The 19984-nt window shown below is 39.7% G+C and overlaps 2 protein-coding genes and 2 long non-coding RNA genes across 4 annotated transcripts; 2 read left to right on the top strand and 2 right to left on the bottom strand.

Moving 5' to 3' along the window:
* Positions 1-132: 132 nt before the first annotated feature.
* LOC5503871 (medium-chain acyl-CoA ligase ACSF2, mitochondrial) lies at positions 133-19534 on the top strand. Its single transcript, XM_048719712.1, has 4 exons — positions 133-798; positions 4037-5222; positions 5545-5690; positions 18412-19534. Exons 2-4 carry the CDS (start codon positions 4040-4042, stop codon positions 18775-18777), a joined length of 1695 nt encoding a protein of 564 aa, XP_048575669.1. The 5' UTR covers positions 133-798; positions 4037-4039; the 3' UTR covers positions 18778-19534.
* LOC125557544 lies at positions 1722-3746 on the top strand. The gene is made up of 3 exons (XM_048720216.1): positions 1722-1730; positions 2007-2988; positions 3136-3746. Exons 1-2 carry the CDS (start codon positions 1722-1724, stop codon positions 2952-2954), a joined length of 957 nt encoding a protein of 318 aa, XP_048576173.1. The 3' UTR covers positions 2955-2988; positions 3136-3746.
* On the bottom strand, positions 6076-6638 carry LOC125557295. The gene is made up of 2 exons (XR_007305212.1): positions 6411-6638; positions 6076-6246 (listed from the first exon to the last, which is right to left on the bottom strand). It is a non-coding gene; the product is annotated as an uncharacterized LOC125557295 (long non-coding RNA).
* LOC125557292 lies at positions 9498-16803 on the bottom strand. The gene is made up of 3 exons (XR_007305209.1): positions 16401-16803; positions 11861-12262; positions 9498-10485 (listed from the first exon to the last, which is right to left on the bottom strand). It is a non-coding gene; the product is annotated as an uncharacterized LOC125557292 (long non-coding RNA).
* Positions 19535-19984: the final 450 nt, after the last annotated feature.

Below are 19984 nucleotides of genomic sequence, written 5' to 3' on the forward strand. Positions count from 1 at the left end.
GTGATTGGCTCTTTTTTAGGTGTGGAAAAAAAGGCCCAATCACAGCACAGCAGTGTTTACTTGTGAATCTTTAACGCCGCGTAATGAATGGGGAGGGCAAGCCTTGTCGTCCCACCCTCCCCCCCCCCCTTGGCGCTTCATGTTTTGTCACTCGAATCCAAGATGGCGGCCACGAACTACGATTTCGAGATTTCGAAGGTTTTTATCGCCGAAAACAGCATCTAAAGCCTACAGGTAGGCTACGGCTCCTAGTTTTTCCCTTCGCCTTCTGTATATAGAAGAGACAAGGTTGCAAATTCCGACAAACGCCAAATTCCAAAGTGCTCAACAAATCCACCGATCCTTTCGAAATCCAGACTCGCACGGCAAAAAAAAAAAAAAAAAAAAAAAAAACTCGCAAAATCATAGCACACATATTTATCTTTCAACCATTCCTTTTAATCGTCTATTCGTCCCCGTTTAGCTGTTTGAACCGCGAGAATCTTTCTTTTGAATTTCATCGGCTGTCGGTTTTAAATTGGCTTAAAGTTGTGCCGTGTCACGCGCCCAGAACCAGTCTTACTAGGAAACTTATTCAGCGGCTCTTCTGCGGTAGTGACCTAGGAGCGCCCACGAAATACGCTGACGTGTCGGTTCATGTTTTTGAAATATTGTATTGTATTGCATTCCTGAAAATCTATGACGTCACCGCACTGTAGGTGATAGGGTCACGATAGACTATAACCTATAGTCAAGATAGACTGGCCCGTAAAGGTTTTTACGACAAAAAACTACTCAAGGTGCGTATCCTTATTCAAGGTAAGTCATAATACTGCACTGCTAAAGAGACAGGCGCTAAAACAGGGAATAAGTCAGGCGCTTTGTCGGACGGAACACAGCGTCTTAGGCGTCCCAGAGCACCTATATTCGGTTGAGGTTCGATGATAGAGCGGTTCCACAGTAAGCAGAAAATACGCGGTCAACCTTCTATTTAACCCTGCGTGCGCAATAAACGGCGCGCTAACGTCGCATTCTCTACTCTCTTTTTGGTTGTCTTTCTCTTAGTGTGGTTTTAAATTCCACAGAGCAGCTCTAAAACAGCCCCAAATGTGCTCTGAACTGCTTAAACTTGTAAATGAAATACAACTACAAGTACTACAACATATTGGATGGAATTTATTACAGTTTTACAGACAAAATCTACCATAAAGTAACAAATCCATATGTGCTTTTTTAATCATCAATGTAATTTAATACCAGCCCATTGGGCACCCCGTGTTCTGGAGAGCCAGCAGGGAGGATGTTTGCCCATATAACGCTAAATCTCAATACAGAACAAATACAACAACAACAAAAATACTATGAGATAATGATTTCAAACGAAATTTAGTAGTTATGATGTAAAAAAACTAAATAAGAAATTACCCTGTGTTCTGCAGAGCCAGCAGGGAGGATGGTGTTTGCCCATATAACGCTAAATCTCAATACAGAACAAATACAACAACAACAACAAAAATACTATGAGATAATGATTTCAAACGAATTGCAGTAGTTATGATGTAAAAAAACCTAAATAAGAAATTACTGCCTTTAATTCTCAATAAACAACATTCGATATCGTTAGGCTTAAATAAATACAAGATAAGATAATCCAATGGAGCCGGTGCCAGGCTCAAAGGTCGTCAATAAGTATATCGTACGAGTACGCGTAACACGCTACGATAGCACAGGTATGACTCAATATGCCTTTTGTGAGATACCTCACTATACACGTTCTTAATTGTTATTGGTCGTTATCCACCTATATAAAGTATCACACCACAAGAAAAGTCATTCGGTCTTTCTCTATTGCTAAGCTACTAGTACTGCATAGAAACATTTTGTTAACCATGCCTAAAACGCTCGCAGACGGCGCACACACTCCTCTGTGTCTACGCCTTTCGGTGTAAAACACGGTTTTCGGTGTTACACACTCCTCTCGGTGTCACTCACTTGTTTCGTCTTCTCGGTGTCACACAATCGTTTAGGTAATACTCTTCTCGGTGTCACACACTCGTTTCGGTATCACTCACTCTTCTCGGTGTCACACACTCGTTTTCAGTAAAACTCACTCTTCTCGGTGTCACACACTCGTTTCGTTATTACTCACTCTTCTCAGTGTCATACACTCGTTTCGGTATTACACACTCTTCCCCTGTGTCACACACTCGTTTCGGTATCACTCACCCTTCTCCGTGTCACACACTCGTTTTGGTGTCACTCGCTCTTCTCGGTGTCACACACTCGTTTCGGTATCACTCACCCTTCTCCGTGTCACACACTCGTTTCGGTGTCACTCACTCTTCTCGGTGTCACACACTCGTTTCGGTATCACTCACTCTTCTCGGTGTCACACACTCGTTTTCAGTAAAACTCACACTTCTCGGTGTCACACACTCGTTTCGGTATTACTCACTTTTCTCGGTGTCACACACTCGTTTCGGTATCACTCACCCTTCTCGGTGTCACACACTCGTTTCGGTGTCACTCACTCTTCTCGGTGTCACACACTCGTTTCGGTATCACTCACCCTTCTCCGTGTCACACACTCGTTTCGGTGTCACTCACTCTTCTCGGTGTCACACACTCGATTCGGTATCACTCACTCTTCTCGGTGTCACACACTCGTTTCGGTGTCACTCACTCCTCTCGGTGTCACACACTCGTTTCGGTATCACTCACTCTTCTCGGTGTCACACACTCGTTTCGGTGTCACTCACTTTTTCGGTGTCACACACTCGTTTCGTTATTACTCACTCTTCTCAGTGTCATACACTCGTTTCAATATTACACACTCTTCCCCTGTGTCACACACTCGTTTCGGTATCGCTCTTCTCGGTGTCACACACTTGTTTGGTATTACTCGCTCTTCTCGGTGTCACACACTCGTTTCTGTAGTATCACTCACTCTTCTGGTGTTAGGGGTGGATCACTAGAAATTTGAAGAGGGGGTGGCAATTCCAAAAAAACGTGCATGGCCGATTCTTAAAAAAAATAAACTTGCAGAACTCCAAGCACTAAAATAAAACTTGCAAAACCTTAATGTCAAAGTCAAGCACAATAATTATGTTGGCCTCAGCCGGGTACTTGAACCTGGGAAACTGTAGTCATTGGAAGCAGTTCATTTTCCTTACTTTTTTATGACATATGTTTTCCAAATTTTTTTCTTGATTGACTTACAAAAAATATGTTTTTTTCTGCCCTCAGGGGTATTCATTTTAACACCTCTACCCAAATATTGTATGGGCCTAGGCCTGTGATCGCCACAAGGATTTCTTTTGTCACACTGTTTATACTTTTCACTTTGAGTGTCGGTGTCCCGTCGGTATGTATTCAATATGCGACAAAATATCCTCTGTGTCACACACTCGCCTAGTGTCACACACTCTTCTCGTTGTCACACACTCCCCTCGGTGACACACACTCGTCTTAGTGTCACACACTCCTTTCGGTGTCCACTTGGTGTCCCTGGTATAACAGTTCTAACAGCCGGTATAAAAAGGTCAATGACGTCTCCATTTAACGCTCCCGCACAATGCTAAAGTATCACCCTTCAACCATTGATTTGCAGACGATCGTCGTATTTTTTAAATGAGACTTGCTGGAAAAAGATTTACAAGTAAACTTGCAGGAGTTCGTGTTACCTACACAGGCCTTCTAACGGTTTAGAAAATCCCGGGCGTTTGCCCAGGCTAAGACCATTTAAAACGGACAAATGAATGAATGGATAAATGAATGAATGGATGAATGAATAAAGGGATAAATAAATATAACGGATAAATGAATGAAAGGATAATAAATAAACGGATAAATGAATGAATGGATAAATGAAAAAACGGATAAATGGATAAATTAATAAACGGATAAATGAATGAATAGATAAATATGAATGAATAAATGTCTCCCGAGCAGTCGCCATTAGTTTCTATCGGTAGTGTTGCGTGACTGTCACTTAGAACGGCTGCGCGGGAGACGTTGGCATTCTAAGCTTCTTATTTTAGCTTTCACCATTTTTTAGGTCATGCTGTCAAAGAAAATGAGCTATCTGCACCACCCCCACACCACCCCCATGGAGCACAAGACCCTTTTTCAGCTCCTTGACCGCCACACCGCCGAATGTCCAAATAAGGAAGCACTGGTTTACCGAGATGAAAAAGGCAACCGGAAGTCACTTACCTTCAAAGAGTACAAAGATCAGTCCCAGGCTATCGCAGCCAGACTCTTGGAGCTAGGCGTGGGTCGTGGGGACATGGTGCTAGTCATGCTGCCCAGTGAGTTCGAATTTGCGATTGTCGAGATCGCTCTAGGGCGAATTGGCGCAATTTTTGTAGCAGTAGAATTCGATGCCCCTGAAGCTGTAACAATATTACAAGATCAAATTCACTGCATATTTTACTCCCATGAGAGCAAGGAAATGCAAGAAGTCGTAAGCGTTATTGTGGATCGAGATCACTTCAAGGCCGCGGTCTATGTCGGTCCCCACACTACCCCCCCAAACAAACCAAAAGTCTACAGCTATAGCGATCTCCTGGAAGCAAGCGAACCGTACGATCTCGCTGCCTTGGCCCAGGTTGAGGCAGAAATTCAGTTTGATGACCCGTTTTTGATCATTCACTCTTCCGGAAGCACAGGGAAACCAAAGCCTGCACTCTACACCCATCAGGGATTCGTCAATGGAGTGAAAATAATAAGCCTCGTCTTCAAGGCGACACGGGAATCCATCGTGTTTAGCGATTCTCCGCTGGACTGGATCCCGGGCGTCGGGTTTATGCTTGGTTTGGTTCCGTTCTGCGGCGCAACTCTTGTCATGTTCCCGCCAAATCTTGCCGTACACGGCCACGTGACTGGTTCTATTCTTCACATAGTCGAAGATGAAAAATGCACCCATTCCCATTTTCTGTCCTATTTTTTTGTCGACATGACGCTGTATTCAGAAATATCAAACGTGGACTTAAGCAGGCTGAGGTTCTGCCTTACTGGAGGACAGCTAATGGACAAGAATCTGATGAAGAAAGTCTTCGATATTGTGCCCGACCTTTGTATCTTTGTTGGTTACGGCGCTACAGAGGCGTTTCTTGTCGCCAGGCAGCCGCTTACAAAGGACAATATTGACTCCGTCAACTATGCTGCTTTGGAATTAAACCCTGGGCTGGAGATTAAGGTGGTGGACAGTAATGAGAACGTCGTGCCTGTTGGAACTCCAGGTAAGAAAGTCAAGTATTGCTGGAATGGAGTCGGGTATATAAGACGGGGGTGTAAGGCGGTAGAGAGAAAATGTTAGAAGGAAGAAGGGTATTACTATATATTATATACTATTATATATATATATATATATATATATATATATATATTTACCAGGCAGATATCTTATTTTCACTTGTATTCATAATATTAGAAATGACCCTAAGTAAGGATGACATATTTTCTATCAAACAACCACAAAGCTCTGTCCTCAAGATTGATAATATTCTATATTAAACTAGAGGTTGTCCCATTGTAATTTGTGTACTTTCACCCTGACCGCAGGCGAGCTGTATGTGAGAGGGCTCTCAATGATGCACTCCGCGAACGCTCTGAAAATCGAAGGAGCGGACTACAGGGACTGCTTCACGGACACAAGGTGGTACCGGACAAACGACCGCTGCCTTCTCACGCCAGATGGAAAACTAAAGGTAAGTCATATACAGAGTAGCACCTAGGAACTTGAGTTTTGTCCAATACAGATCAAAGCGGTCCAGCGGACACCTCAACCGACAAAAGACAGAGTTTATTAGAATAATTTATTAAGGTTGGTTCTCATCCTTATTTATTATTCAGCAGGACGCCAGCCAACCAAATTACTTAAATTTGGTCACATGATGATACTTGAAATCTGGTCTAGTCCAGTGACTAAAAGACGGGGAGGGTATTGAATTTAGCAGAGAAGAGCTGGGGGTGAAGTACAAGGACTGGAACAAAATTAATTCAGTTCAGGGACAACAGTTCAGGGACAACAGTCCCTGAACTGAATTAATTTTGTTCCAGTCCTCGGACTTAATTCACTACTCACAAACAGCACTTTATTTTGTCCTCGCCTTAATCATTGATCAAGTTACAATAGGTAGGTTATAGAACCTACAACTAGAAGTAAATTATAGTAATTAACATCTGTTCGGTGAAAAGTGTTCTCAGGGTGGCGCTTAAGACCATCCAAGATCTGGTATAAAGTTTGAGCGGGGCATCGGTTACCTAAAAAATGAAAACAAATTAATTTTCAATAAGCATTAATGTTCTGTTTTTCCAAATGCCATGTAATAACGGTGCTGTTTTAGAGCGCTACCATAACCCAAATTGCTGATTCAAGTAGTTTACTCGAGCAACACAAAGTGGTACAAAATGAAATAAATAAATACCTTGTTTATCTGCAACTTCTTGGATGATTTTCCGATCCAGAAATTAATGGAAGAAGCCGACGTAGATTCCCATGCGCTGTCGAGGTTTTCAAGATCGGATGTTCTTATATTGAAGACTGTTGACTTCTTTGCGGCTATTTTGTTCACTCGGTTAGCACGCCAAACATGTTGACACACCACTTATTCTTATATCTTGTCGACGCGGGTACAGCTTGCGCCAAAGCTACTTCTTCCTCATCTTTACTTTTGGCTTTTCTGAACCTTTTAAGCGGCCGCACGATTTAGTCTTCGCTGGAATCCATTGCTTTTTGACAGCATTAAACACGAGGTTCCGCTATAAAAGGGAAAGCTCCTCCCATCCCCGGGCTCAAATTTGCAATTATAATCAGAACACGGCCACGCTAGCTGTCACAAATTACAAGTCTCCTGTAAAATTGCTTATCTCTGAGTCTAATTCGGCTGGAATAAAATTATTTTTGCACAGGTAACAAGACAGTTGTCTTAAGAGATTGATAAATTAGTTATTTGCTGTCCACTCACGTTTTCGATGCAAAATTTTTAATTTTGCGCTGTCCATTATCTAGCGCACCTGCATAAATTATTCTCGCGCTGTGATAGAAATGCTTGTATTTTAGAGCGCACACAGCTTAGTATAGCATTATTTTATGACAGATAGAAACATTTTTAGATGGACAACTCTATGAATGAAATTTGTTTTGGTTTTGAATTTGAAATTTGAATTTAGCGCTCAGAGCAATTGTCCTGGCATGTTGGCTCATTGACGGCTGATTGATAACTGTGTTATGAAGGAATTGTTAATCTATGCAAAAGTCGTTTCCGACACGTCAGATATTTACTTTCACTTTCCATTCGACATTTCACTTATTTGCTTTATGTGGATCTCTTCATTGTTTGACTAAGCATGCGTAGTTACTGTTTAGCAAAACAGGTTTTATATTTGCCAGGCTAAAATAACAGTTTAACGATTACTTTTATCCTTAATCTTACCGCTGTTACATTACTTAATTTTGCATATTACTATAGTCAAACTATTCCTTTTATACTGCTCTTGCTATTTCTATCGAAGGAATTTATTCTAAGTCATTTATTATTTCATCGTTGATTTTCTTCCCAAAGTCAATACCCGATCTTCTTTTCTTACATCATCCTTAAAACCAGTTTGACCAGTTTATTAATGAGATTAGTATAAATTGAGCAGCATAGTAACTAGCTCTAGGATTGTACTGTAACTGTTGCGAGGACACTACACGGCAGTGCTCTAGGTTGGTTTAGTCAGGACTCTCTAAAGTTGGCTTCGTCAACTTTCCGGGAAAGAGATGTTCCTTCACTACCTTCCAAAAGTACTTGCCTTCGTACAGCCAATCTCCCGCTAGCCAGTGGTAGCTCTACCATTTGTAAACACTCAAGCGGTGCAATAAAGAACAAAGAAGACGGTCAACCCTTGCTCAGCATGTACGATCCCCGGCTACCCCCAATACCATAAAAGAACCACCCAAAACCTCGTAACAACTGATTGTTCTTGAGCCCGGGGGTGGGAGGAGCTTTCCCTTTTATAGCGGAACCTCGTGTTTAAAACATGGACTTGCTAGAAAATAGCATAAACTTGAGCTTTATTCCCAATGGAAGCCTCCAGTGAAATCAAGACGAACGAAGTACGTGACATGTTCTTGATTTTAGACGGACAGACAAAGCGCATAGAAATGAAAATCAAAGGATGGAGTAGGGAAATTTAAATTTACGTAGCTTGCAGGCTTGCGTCCTGCTAAATAATTAATAAGAATGAGAAGTCATTTCAAAGCCTCCAATTTGGACTGGACGGGATTTTAAATCCGCGCGATAAGTTCGAGTTCGAGGCGCAGTCCTCATTGTTGGCTTTGAAATATTACTTCTCACTTAAATGTAAGCGCAAGCGCAGTACACGTATCGATCCTCACTGGAACGCAAGCGTTCCAGTGAGAATTCCAAGAGAATACAACTGCTTGATTTTCTTGCGCGTCCGTTTACTCTTGCGCTTTCATCCTAGTGAGAACCAACCCATAGAATCTGCGCTATTTAACAGGCAATCCGCTCTAAATTATCAGTCACATCCTCGATCGGAGGTAAATTGTTGCGAGTCCAATAAAAGGCAATTAACAGGAAAAGAGAATAGACCTGCAAGGACTTATTCTTAAACTTCTAACTTTTTCGAAGCACTATAGCCCTTAATGGCCTTCGAGTTTTTTCCAGTTCAAGGCGAAAAGAGAATTGATCTATTCTAATAAAAGAAAATTTTAAAACAAATTTCCAACTTTGTCGACCAAGCAGGGTTCCAAAACAACCTTGCAATGGTCATTTGAAGAAGTATACTATGTGTACTAGTGATAACGAACAACAGACCGAGTTTTGCGAAAATGATCTTGTAAACGGTCGTGAGCAGTTATTTAAATCGCTATATTTTTAAAACTTATGTAGTGTTTTTTCTAGTGATTGCCTAAATTAACACTTGCCTAAATTAACAACTTCTACCTGTTTCTTTCTTTCTTTGTTTTTTTTGTTTGTTGATTTTTTTTCGGTCGAAATTCGCCACTTGGCTATGCAAACCAAGCCCGCTGCGAAAAAATGTTGAAAATTGCCATCGGGCAATATCGTAGGATTCCAGCCCGCTCAACAGCCAATCAGATCGCGCTTACTATCGTAGCCATATAATATATATAATTAAGCTGGGCTTATTATATTTTATATCCATTTCCAAGTAAATCCTGGTGTCTTGGGTACATTACTAATTTCTGCCATGACCCCCACCCCCTGGGGTTTGACTCTCCAAAAAAGTAGATGGGGTGTAGATAATCATTCTATCTTTTAGTGTATAAACTTCACCTAACTACTATCCCTCAGGGGGTGTTTAATGGATATTCTGATACTGCTATCCTTTAGGGGTATCAAATTAATGAATTTTTGTATTCAATAACAACTGATATATTTACCTCCCTCCACTCCCCCAGGAAGACTACCCAGGATTATGATGGATGAATGAATTGAATTGAGCACGAGAATGACAATAAATTCTTTTATTAACAAATGGGTGCCTTTTAGAGAATGCTTGTTTTTATTATCATTGTGCAAATGCACCATTATTTGACATGAAAAAGTCAAAGCTGAGATCCAGCAGTATAGGATTGCTTTTAGTAGGAAAGTGGTGTATACACGTAAGTAGGAAAAATGCATGATGTTAAAAAAGGTGTTATTCTGAATTATTAAGAAATAATGGCTTTTAATTTAAAAGCATTTATTTAGGCTGGTGTCTTATCACATATAATTTGGTTGTGAAAAATTGTGCAAGCCATAATAGAAATAATATTGTATTGACACAGGAAATTAAAATGGTTCATTCAAAATTATTCATTTCTAAAGTTAGGCTTGTGTCCTATCCTTTATAATTTGGCTATGAAAAATTGTGCACACCACAATATAAATATTGCATTGACATGAAAAAATAAAATGGTTCATTCAAAAAGTATTCATGTATAAAACTATGCTCGTGTCTTATCATTGATAATTTGGCTATGAAAAATCATGCACAACCTAATAAAATATTGTATTGTCATGAGACCCTATTGGTTATTTACATCAAGAATAATAAAATATAACGGGTTAGGATATTTTTGAAATATATATTATACACCTATTTCAAACAAGGTATTGCATTGGAGGATCAATGTGTGGTAACACTGATTGGTTCATTCAAAAGACACACAAAAAGAAACATGGGTAAGCTTTGATCTATGCTTATTTGTTGGCTCATTTGATATCTTTGAAGGACTGCAGTTTGTGACATTGGTATTGTAACCTCATTTGAAATAGGTGTATTATATAAAATAATAAATGTTAAAACATGTATTAATAAAGAGACAACAGTTTGTCTACCACTTAACAATTAATTTCCATATTTAGAGGAGGCACCAAAAGCACTCCCCTAAATATGGAAATCAATATATGTGGAAGACAAACTGCTTTGCCCCACCACTGCTGCCGCCTACAGCTGCATCACCTCTTTTTATGTTATTGTTGTTCTTCTCTATAAAAAAGGATGAAAGAAGTATCAAATTATATATTTTCCAAACGTTAGGGCTCACCTAAAATACACCAATAACACCATCTAGAATCTATGTATCATACCAGCATAGGTTCATGGGTAACGTATCAATTAATTAATGGGTCATGTAAATATGCAATTTTTTATATTTTATGCTGTAATTGACACACAACAACCTTGCAAAACATTTTTGAGAACTGAGGGGAAAAAAGCACAAATGTGTCAGATAAATAAGACCTGACTGAAATCATTTAGCCATATTTCTTTCATAGTATCAAAGTAAATTGGGTTTATTTACACCAAAACATTGATATACAGCTTACTTTTTAAATAATTTATCAGTGTTTTTTTAAACTTACCTCATTAAGTGGGAAAAAAGGGATTAAAACCTACCTGGTCCCCCTAAAGAAAAAAGCTCTTATGTTGTCTGCAAAGTAAAGAAGGATTTCAGAAATACAAACCTTACTTTGTGTTAGAATATCTATCTCCATGTTTATAATCAGCAATGAGTCAAATGTAAAACAGTTTAGAATCTAACCTTCAGTGTGTCTACAATTAGTGTATGTAGCATCTATACATTCATCTGGTATCTGCAAATTATATAGTCTGCTATGGCAGTCTGCTAATAAGACTTTATGCTTGTACTCCTGGATTTCAAAATAGTACACCTGTCATGTACACTATTTTTCATTGAAAATTGTTGTGCAAAATTGATATTTTAACTATAAAAGGGGTAACATCAAAACTTTGAAACTTTTAGAAATACGACAGATCACCACCTACAATATGTATCTATGTATGTATGTATGTATACGAGATTTAACTAAAACACAACTATAATATTTATGAAACATCTGAGGTAACAAAAACACAAATCATAATTATGCATTATTTTATGCAACCAAAACTATAATAATTATGCATTATATTTTGGGTGCCAAAACTAAACCCAACTATGATATTTATGCAATATTTGAGGTGACAAGAAATAAGACAACTATTATATTTTGAAATATTATTTTGAAAAAATATATTACTGTACACGAAGTTTTCACACAATTACAATGCAGAACGAGAATTTAACTCAACAGAATTGGGCTTAACAGTTTCAGCTTATTATGCATTTTACACAACCAAGCTAAGTGTGCCACATCTGGCATACTTAGCTTGATAAATAAACTAAATGACAAATAAACTAATTCTGCATTACTGATTCTAGTTTGCTTTATTTGAGGTATTTGCTCTTACTCTCAATAGTCTCCTTAGTCTAAGAAGAAGAAAACAAATAAGAATATCGATACAATTACAAAAGAATATCGATACAATATAGACATTATTTTACTCAAAGAAAACTCACCAACAAAAGCGGTAGTAGTGGAGGGCTGCCTCTGTTGTTTTCTCTTGAGTCTAGATGCCCTCTGTCGCTCACGAGTCCTTTCTCTTTGCCTTTGGGCAAACAAGCTGTCTTCTGCCATCATTGCACGCTGGGCGATGAGTGTTTCTAAGTTTCTCTGCCTCTTACGAGCTCTCTGCTCGTCATTTAGTTCGTACTCCGAGTCCTTTTGCTTTTTCCGGACTCTTTACTCACCACTTAACCTGTACTCGGAGCTCGTCTGTCTTTTTCGCACTCTTTGCTCCTCGGTGAGTACAAGGTCACGCGCTCTCTTCCGAGCTCTTTGTCCTTCTGTCAACACTCGTGGCCTGCGTGACCTCTACTCCTCATTATTTCGCTCCTCCCCTCTTCTTGGTTCTTCTTTAACTAAAATAGATCGAAACGATATGACATGATCTGAAAATTAGCCCAATGGTATAAAATATACCTAATATATAGATTTAGGCACTGCCTAAAAGCGGAGCCAGCAATTAACACCTTTTTGTGTGACTGATAGGGGTAGTTCTAGAGGGGATCTTGGTGTCTCTAGTAGTTTTTTTTAATGAGATTAAAAATATGTCAAATTTTACTGCCATGTAATTATGAATTGTATTGGCCCCTCCAAATGGATCAAGCAAACACTCATTAAATAATATTGAATATGCAGTATGAAAGTTAACAAAATACTAAAACTTGGTGTGAAAAGGCTGTCAAAGTTTAAGGTGTCTTAGTTGACGGGAATGTTTTTTCAAGAGTCTAATGGTCAATTCTTATTTCCCTTTATAGAAGTTCCACTATGTATATATTTATCAAAACACCATTCTAACGAGCTTTGACCTTGTGAAGAATATATCATGGATTTAACAGCATTCCAAAGATTTAGATGCCATACTGTAGTTCAGGGGCGGATCTAGCTTTTGCCAAGGGGGGGATTTCGCCCAAAAATTTGTGTCATTGTTTTACCTTCATAACGATTTTGGAATGAAAAGATACACTGAAAACAATAAAAAAAGAAAGCTCAAGGGGAGGTTTAAACCCTTAACCCCCCTCCCCCCATAGACCCGCTACTGTAGTTTTCATGTACCACAACTGATTATTCAGAAGAATGTGTTGAAAAGAAACTCCACAAATATACCTCCTGTCATGCATTACATATTGGTGCACCCACCCATTGGCCTGTTGGTTTTAGAAACCCTGGATCCACCCATACTGGCTACTCAAAAATGAATGCAATGGAGGCAAATCCTAAATTATTACTGAAAGTGCTTAATTCAAATTTCTAATTTCAAACCAAACCATGTTCATTGACCTATGTTAGGGTTAGAGAGAAACAAGTATAACAAAAAGTCAATGAGGAGAAGAAAAAGGGAGAAATGAATGACTCTATTTGACAAAATGTGACTCTACTTTAAAAAATATATAACAATAATGCAATAAGATAACAGCTTAAATGATCACATTCCTAACATTTTCCCCTTTCTCTTTACCTACAGGTTTGATATAAAACTGTTTTCTTTACAGATTTATTATTGAAAAAAGCACAAGTTTGATGTTCTCTTTATATAATTAACTACCTTGCTCCCAGGGGGGAGGTGGGGGGGGGGGGGGGCTTTGATAAACGGGAGTTTGAGAGACGGGGGTGCTCGACAGCATAATCAATTTTAACCCTAAGGGATAGCACTAAGGGCATGGTCAACAACAATTCTTACCCTTAAGAGATAGCACCTTGGGTGTGGTCAGAGGAATTTTTAACTCTGAGAGATAGCATTAAAAAAACAATGCTGGTTTAAATTTGCTGACGGATCCTATATTGTTATGTTACCGACAATAAAGTCGAAAGTATTAACTGATCAGTTGACTTGTGGTTTATTGTAAAATACATTTCAAGCGATTGGGCCACTACTTAGCGTAAGACACCCTTAAAGATAGCAGAATCGGAAAAATCCTCCTCCCCGGGCGTGAAAACCCCTAAAAGATAGCAGAATCGGAAAAATCCTAAAACACACCCTAAGAGATAGAAGTTGGTAAGAATTTTATACCGTAAAAGATAGACCGAGCACCCCCGTCTATCCTGCTGGAGAGTCCCCCCCCCGGACCTTGCTCTAATAAAAAGCCCTTCCCTTGATAGAAGTTTCATTAATGTACACTTGTATCAAAGCTACATTCTGACCAGCTTTGCCCTTGCAAAGAAACAAATGATGGATGCAACAGCATTCCAAAGATAGAATGATATAGTTAGATACACTTCAGGTGACATATGGAATATTAATATATCACTTATTACTGGTGATACTCCATCACCAAGGAAATTAAAATCCACAAATATACCTCCAGTCATGCATTAGACATTGGTGCACCCACCCTGTAGGATGGTGGCGTGCTGTTTTTTTATATAGAAACCATGGATCCACATATGCTAATGCTACTCCAAAATTAAATGCAAGGAGGAGAACAAATTGATTGAAAATGTCTAGTTTCAAACCTATTACCTATTTTAATTTATTTAGGGTGCAGGAAGGAAACAGCAAACAATATCAATAGTCACAAGAGAGAGAGAGAGAGAGAGAAGAGAGAGAGAGAGAGAGAGAGAGAGAGAGGGAGAGGGAGAGGGAGAGGGAGAGGGAGAGGGAGAGAGAGAGGGAGAGGGAGAGAGAGAGGGAGAGAGAGAGGGAGAGAGAGAGGGAGAGAGAGAAGGAGAGAGAGAAGGAGAGAGAGAAAAGGAAGAAATTGGACTATAGCTTTGATAAAAAACTGATCAGTAATGCAACAACTATGTTGAGCACCCTCATAACATTTCCCCTTTCCTCATTATCTTTAGGTTGATAGAAAAAATGTTTTCAGATTTATCATTGAGGGCAAGTGCTTTAAAAAAACTATTTCAAATTTACTGCTGTATCTAAGTAAGAAATCCCCTACTTGATTATCTTTAAGACATTTGCCTAGTCTCATGCCTCCCAGCCTTCAGCATCAATCATGGCCCTCGGGTAGTCCTTGGTTGGTTTTACCTAAATAAAAGTGAAAACAATTATACGTATTTTTTTCTTTCAAAACAACATTTAAATAAATAAACACAATAGATAGTTATGCAAGATGCAGACAATATAAGCTAAGCAAAAAGAATAGGTAATAGGGGTTGCATTTTGTGTTTTTATTTTCGATGAGAAAATTCTCTTGTAACTGTAAAGTTAATATATAGTATATATAAGTTATTTGTAGTTTTGATAATGTTGAAAAAGTTGCTGTATCTTCGAGAAGACTAAATACACAGAATATAAAGACAAGAAAGGTCTTCTTTAGCAATAAATGACAGGATGATATTTGTCAGCCTTTATTAAATATCTCAACGCAGTCAATAAGGTATAGAGAGAACAAAGAATATCAAAGGATGTTGTTATGCTCAAATTGTTTGATTTAGACTACGAATTCTCAAAGCAAACTCTATAAACAAATGTATAAATCAAACAAGCTAAGTGACATTGAAACAGTAACTAGCTTGAGCGATTGGTTTTGGAAAAAAAACACACGAAGAAACGAGCATTATAAAAGCACAACAATAAAAGAAAAATAACTGTGATATTCTCAATACAAACCGTCGTTCAAAACTCACCTTGGCAGTGTTTTTTGTCGCTTTCTGTTTGTCGCTTGTGTGGTTGTGTTCGCTTTTTGTTGTAAACTGTGAACTTGTCGACTTTCTGCTAGCAAGAATCTCGTCGACACAAGTGAATTATTTTTATAGCTGAAAACATTCATCAATCCAAGGCCCTTTATTCTCAGGATCTCCTTATAGATCTCCACAGATATAGACGTGAATGAATGTTATTAGAATGGTAGTGTAGAGCCTCTAAGTAGTCCTCTTGTTGCTGCTGCAACGGACGGGATTCACGAACACTCGGGTAGATTTTACTATCGGCTCGTACTTCAGACAAAACGGTTCCTCAAAGATTTCAGCCCATTTGAATCCGCATATTTTCTCATTAAATGCTATTTTCAATCTGCCTTTTTTCGCTTTGAACATACGAACTTTGAAGGCGGTAAAAAAATAAAAATATGTAAAAACGTAAGACCGAGGGGGCCTGGGAGTTGCGCGATTGACTGGATGGATTGTGACACCACAGGGTACCCGCGCGATGACCACAAAACCAAGTCGCATAGCTATACCATATTTCTATACCTATGGAGCTCCGCGCGCGGCCTGCGGCCGCGCTGGCTCCGCTAAAAAGTAAACACAAGCGCGCGACTACCACAATCGACCGACTACGGACTACCGCAATCTTGTTTTTGGACGCGAGTTTTAACAAAACAATTGTACACACATTATTTTCTGTACAATAGAAGTATTTTATTCTAAAATTTAAAATGCTAGTTAGTTTTATTTTAGCATTTTTCATAACCGTTTGATAATAAATCCGTGAAAAACCTTTCTAACATATACTTAACTTAAAAAGGCACTCAGTTCAAACCCGTTTGTTTTTTAACATAATACCTACTGGATGTAAACATAAAACCATAATAGTTGTGCACGTACCTCTTTTATCACCACGTGAAAGGTCGTCCATGGTCACAGTGGCAATAATAAACTTCTCAATATTCAATTTCCTGTTTCGCTTTGCGGGTTTGCGTTGTTCATAAAAGAACTTTGAAGCATAAGTGAGGAAGTTTGGGGGCGGTGGTAAAAAATGTGTAAAAACACGTAAGCTTCATTTCCAGTTAGACTGGTTATAAACCGGTTATGTCCAGTTTGGTGATTTAGTAAACATCATCATGACGTCATCGTGATTGACGTGTCACTTGACGATGACTCCTTTCTAGTTGAGGCCGAGTGGGGCCTGGGAGTTGCATGATTTACTGGATTGTGACACACAGGGTACCCGAGCGATGACCACAAAAACCGAGTCGCATAGTTATACCATATTTCTATACGTATGGAGCTCCGCACGCGCCCTGCGGCCGCGCTGGCTCCGCTATTATGTTAAGGGTTAAGGTTTAGGGCTAAATTCAGTATTAGGTTAAGGTTTGAGGTTTAGGGTTAGGTTAGAGGTTAGGTTTAGGATTAGGTTAAGGGATATGGTTTAGTTAGGATTAGGTTAAGGGCTAGGTTCAGTATTAGGTTAAGGGTTAAGGTTAAGGGCTAAATTCAGTATGAGGTTAAGGTTTGAGGTTTAGTGTTAGGTTAAGGGTTAGGTTTAGGATTAGGTTAATGAGGGATTTGGTTTAGTTAGGATAAGGTTAAGGGTTAGGTTAAGGGCTAGGTTCAGAATTAGGTCAAGGGTTAAGGTTTAGGGTTGGGTTAAGGTTTACATAGCTGTCAACCTCGCTTTAGGAAAAATCTGTGAAAAAATTTAGAAAATACTGTGAATGTATCAGGAGTACCAAGATAGCTAATTTGGGAGAATACAGTAAATCACGAGAGCATAAGATAAGAGAGGGACACTTTGGTATAACCCGCGCGCCATGTCCATCTGGCTATTTTTAGTAACCACCACCCCACCACTGCGCCTGAGGATTTGCTTCTTTTATTTTGTCCTACTCTCCCGCGGGTTGCGTGTTGTTGTTTTGCAAACTCGATAGGAATGAAAAGAGATCATGTAAAATAACCCAAAAGAAGAATACAAGTCTAACTTAAGTAAGCAAGATTGGCAAATATACTCTAAGAAAGCTAAATCCCTGAATAGTTTGACTGTTTTGTTTGTCAGAGCGACGAAGTCAAGTGAAGAAGAAAGAATAAACCGACGAGCGATAAAATGGCTGTGATACCGCGTTTGATTCAAACCCCGACTCCAGCTTGTATAATAACAACATAATAATATAACATATAACAATAACAACATCAAAGAAGTACTGTAATATCAACCTTTTTATTTTCTCACTATTACAAAAGCTCAGATACATCCCTCGCTACAAGGATTTCTTGGATTCCTTCTCAATTCACCGGAATATTTACAAAAATCAATATCATATCTAATGTCTAACTTACAGATTTCGTTTGACCATTAGGAAGATAATGAAGGTTGAGAAACCACGAAGAAGCATCAAGTTAGAGCGAAAACGGTGTTTGAAGGTTTTCCGCTCTTGATTTTGAATGAAATCTCGTTTTCGAAATCTTGCAATCCTCGAAGTACTACATCCCCTTAATAAACCGCAACTGCCCGTATCCTTGATGCTAGAATGAAATTTTCGATGGTATTTGTGCAAATAGGGTGGGGTTTTTTTCGGTTTCAAGTCACAAAACAGCGGCAAACAACAAGATGTAAATGCCAAAGCGCGGGGATAGGGTGAGTTAAAATGCTCACGCGCAGTGGTGGGGTGGTGGTTACTAAAAATAGTCAGATTCGGCATCGACATGGCGCTCGGGTATTACCAAAGTGTCCCTCTCTTATCTTATGCTCTCTTGAGTAAATGTATGGATATTTAAAAAAAATAGATTTGAGAAAAGGTTCAAAATGTTAAGACTCCCGCCTTATGCGGGAGAGTTGACAGCTATGAGGTGTGGTCCATCGCGTGCCTTTGATTCGGGTTTTATTCATGACTATCCTTAGATTCTTGGGAGAATCGATAACCTCATCAAATGCGCCACAGAATCCATTCAACCCGTCGAAGTTGAAACTGTCCTCTCCAAGCATCCCAAAGTCATCAGCGCCATCGCTGTCGGTGTACCAGACCAGCGGCTGTATGAGACCGTCTGCGCATGTGTGAAGCTCGGACTTGATAAAGGCGAGACCGAGGAGTCAGTAGTTGCTGAGATCGACGCCTGGTGCGCGGATAAGTTTATCGTTAGCACTAACGGTCTATCGTCACAACCTGTCCACTACGTTGTGATGGATCAGTTCCCTACTACAAGAACGGGTAAAACGGATAGAAAAACCTTGAGAAAAATGGCTATAGAAAAACTTGGTATCGCATGAGCATGGACGCAGTTAGAGAGTGTCTAATAATTTCGGTGAGAACCTTCCAAGCGTGTATCGTTAACCTGCCGAGCTTGTATCGGGAACCTTCCAGGCTTGTATCGTGACCCTTCCAGGCGTGTTTATCGTGACCCTTCCACGCGTGTATCGTGACCCTTCCAAGCGTGTATCGTGAACCTTGACGTAGATTTAGCGTTTATCGTGAACACTCTAAGCGTGTATCGTGAACCTTCTAAGCGTGTATCGTGAACCTTCTAGGCGTGTATTGTGAACCTTAGCGTGTTTCGTGAACCCTCCAAGCGTGTATCGTGAACCTTCCAGGCGTGTATCGTGAACCTTCTAAGCGTATATCGTGAACCTTCCAAGCGTGTTTCGTGAACCCTCCAAGCGTGTATCGTGACCCTTCCAGGCTTGTATCGTGACCCTTCCAGGCGTGTTTATCGTGACCCTTCCACGCGTGTATCGTGACCCTTCCAAGCGTGTATCGTGAACCTTGAAAGCGTAGATTTTGAACCCTTCAAGCGTGTATCGTTAACCTTCCAAGCGTGTATCGTGAACTTTCCAAGCGTGTATCGTGAACCTTCCAAGCGTGTTTCGTAAACCTTCCATGTAGCCATGCGAAGGTTAATTCTCTTTCATCATACATAATGATATGTATGTTCATTACATTTGTGGGTGACATTATTACAATTATGGGTTTATTACACTCGTTGGCACATTCTTATTACAATTATTAAATTTGTGGGCATTTATTACATTTGTGGGCTCTACATCTTCTCTCGTTGTTTGGATCAAAAGCACAATTCTGGATGAGCGGAGATATTTATTGGGAGATATGGATTAGATTCGCACCATGGCCCGTTCTCATCTGGCCCACTCCTATTCAAAATTGTCTCTTTGACTCCATTAAGAAATGTTAAAGCTATTCATCATGGTTTTTTTAAAGTCACAGCTAGGACACACAAACACGTGTGTTAGCTATTCCAGGAATGTCGTATCGAAAAAAGAAATAAGGAAAAGTTCATTTATTATCACAAAGGGAGGGTGGTGGTGGTGTTTGGGACTTACCGGATACCGTGGGGGGGGGGGGGTTGAAGATACCGTGGTGGTGGTGGTGGTGGGGGCTTAAGGATACCGTGGTGGTGGTGGGGGGAGGGGGGCTTGAGAATACCGTGGTGGTGGTGGTGGTGGGGGGGGGGGGGGGGGT

The sequence above is a fragment of the Nematostella vectensis genome, chromosome 12 (assembly GCF_932526225.1).
Source record: "Nematostella vectensis chromosome 12, jaNemVect1.1, whole genome shotgun sequence".
NCBI lineage: Eukaryota > Metazoa > Cnidaria > Anthozoa > Actiniaria > Edwardsiidae > Nematostella > Nematostella vectensis.

What these genes read in the sequence shown, in the direction of transcription:
- LOC5503871 (XM_048719712.1), top strand. Translation starts at nt 4,040, where the DNA reads ATGCTGTCAAAGAAAATGAGCTATCTGCACCACCCCCACACCACCCCC. An exon ending in CGTGCCTGTTGGAACTCCAG is followed by an intron (nt 5,223 to 5,544) that starts GTAAGAAAGTCA and finishes CCCTGACCGCAG; the next exon opens with GCGAGCTGTATGTGAGAGGG. An exon ending in CGCCAGATGGAAAACTAAAG is followed by an intron (nt 5,691 to 18,411) that starts GTAAGTCATATA and finishes GACTATCCTTAG; the next exon opens with ATTCTTGGGAGAATCGATAA.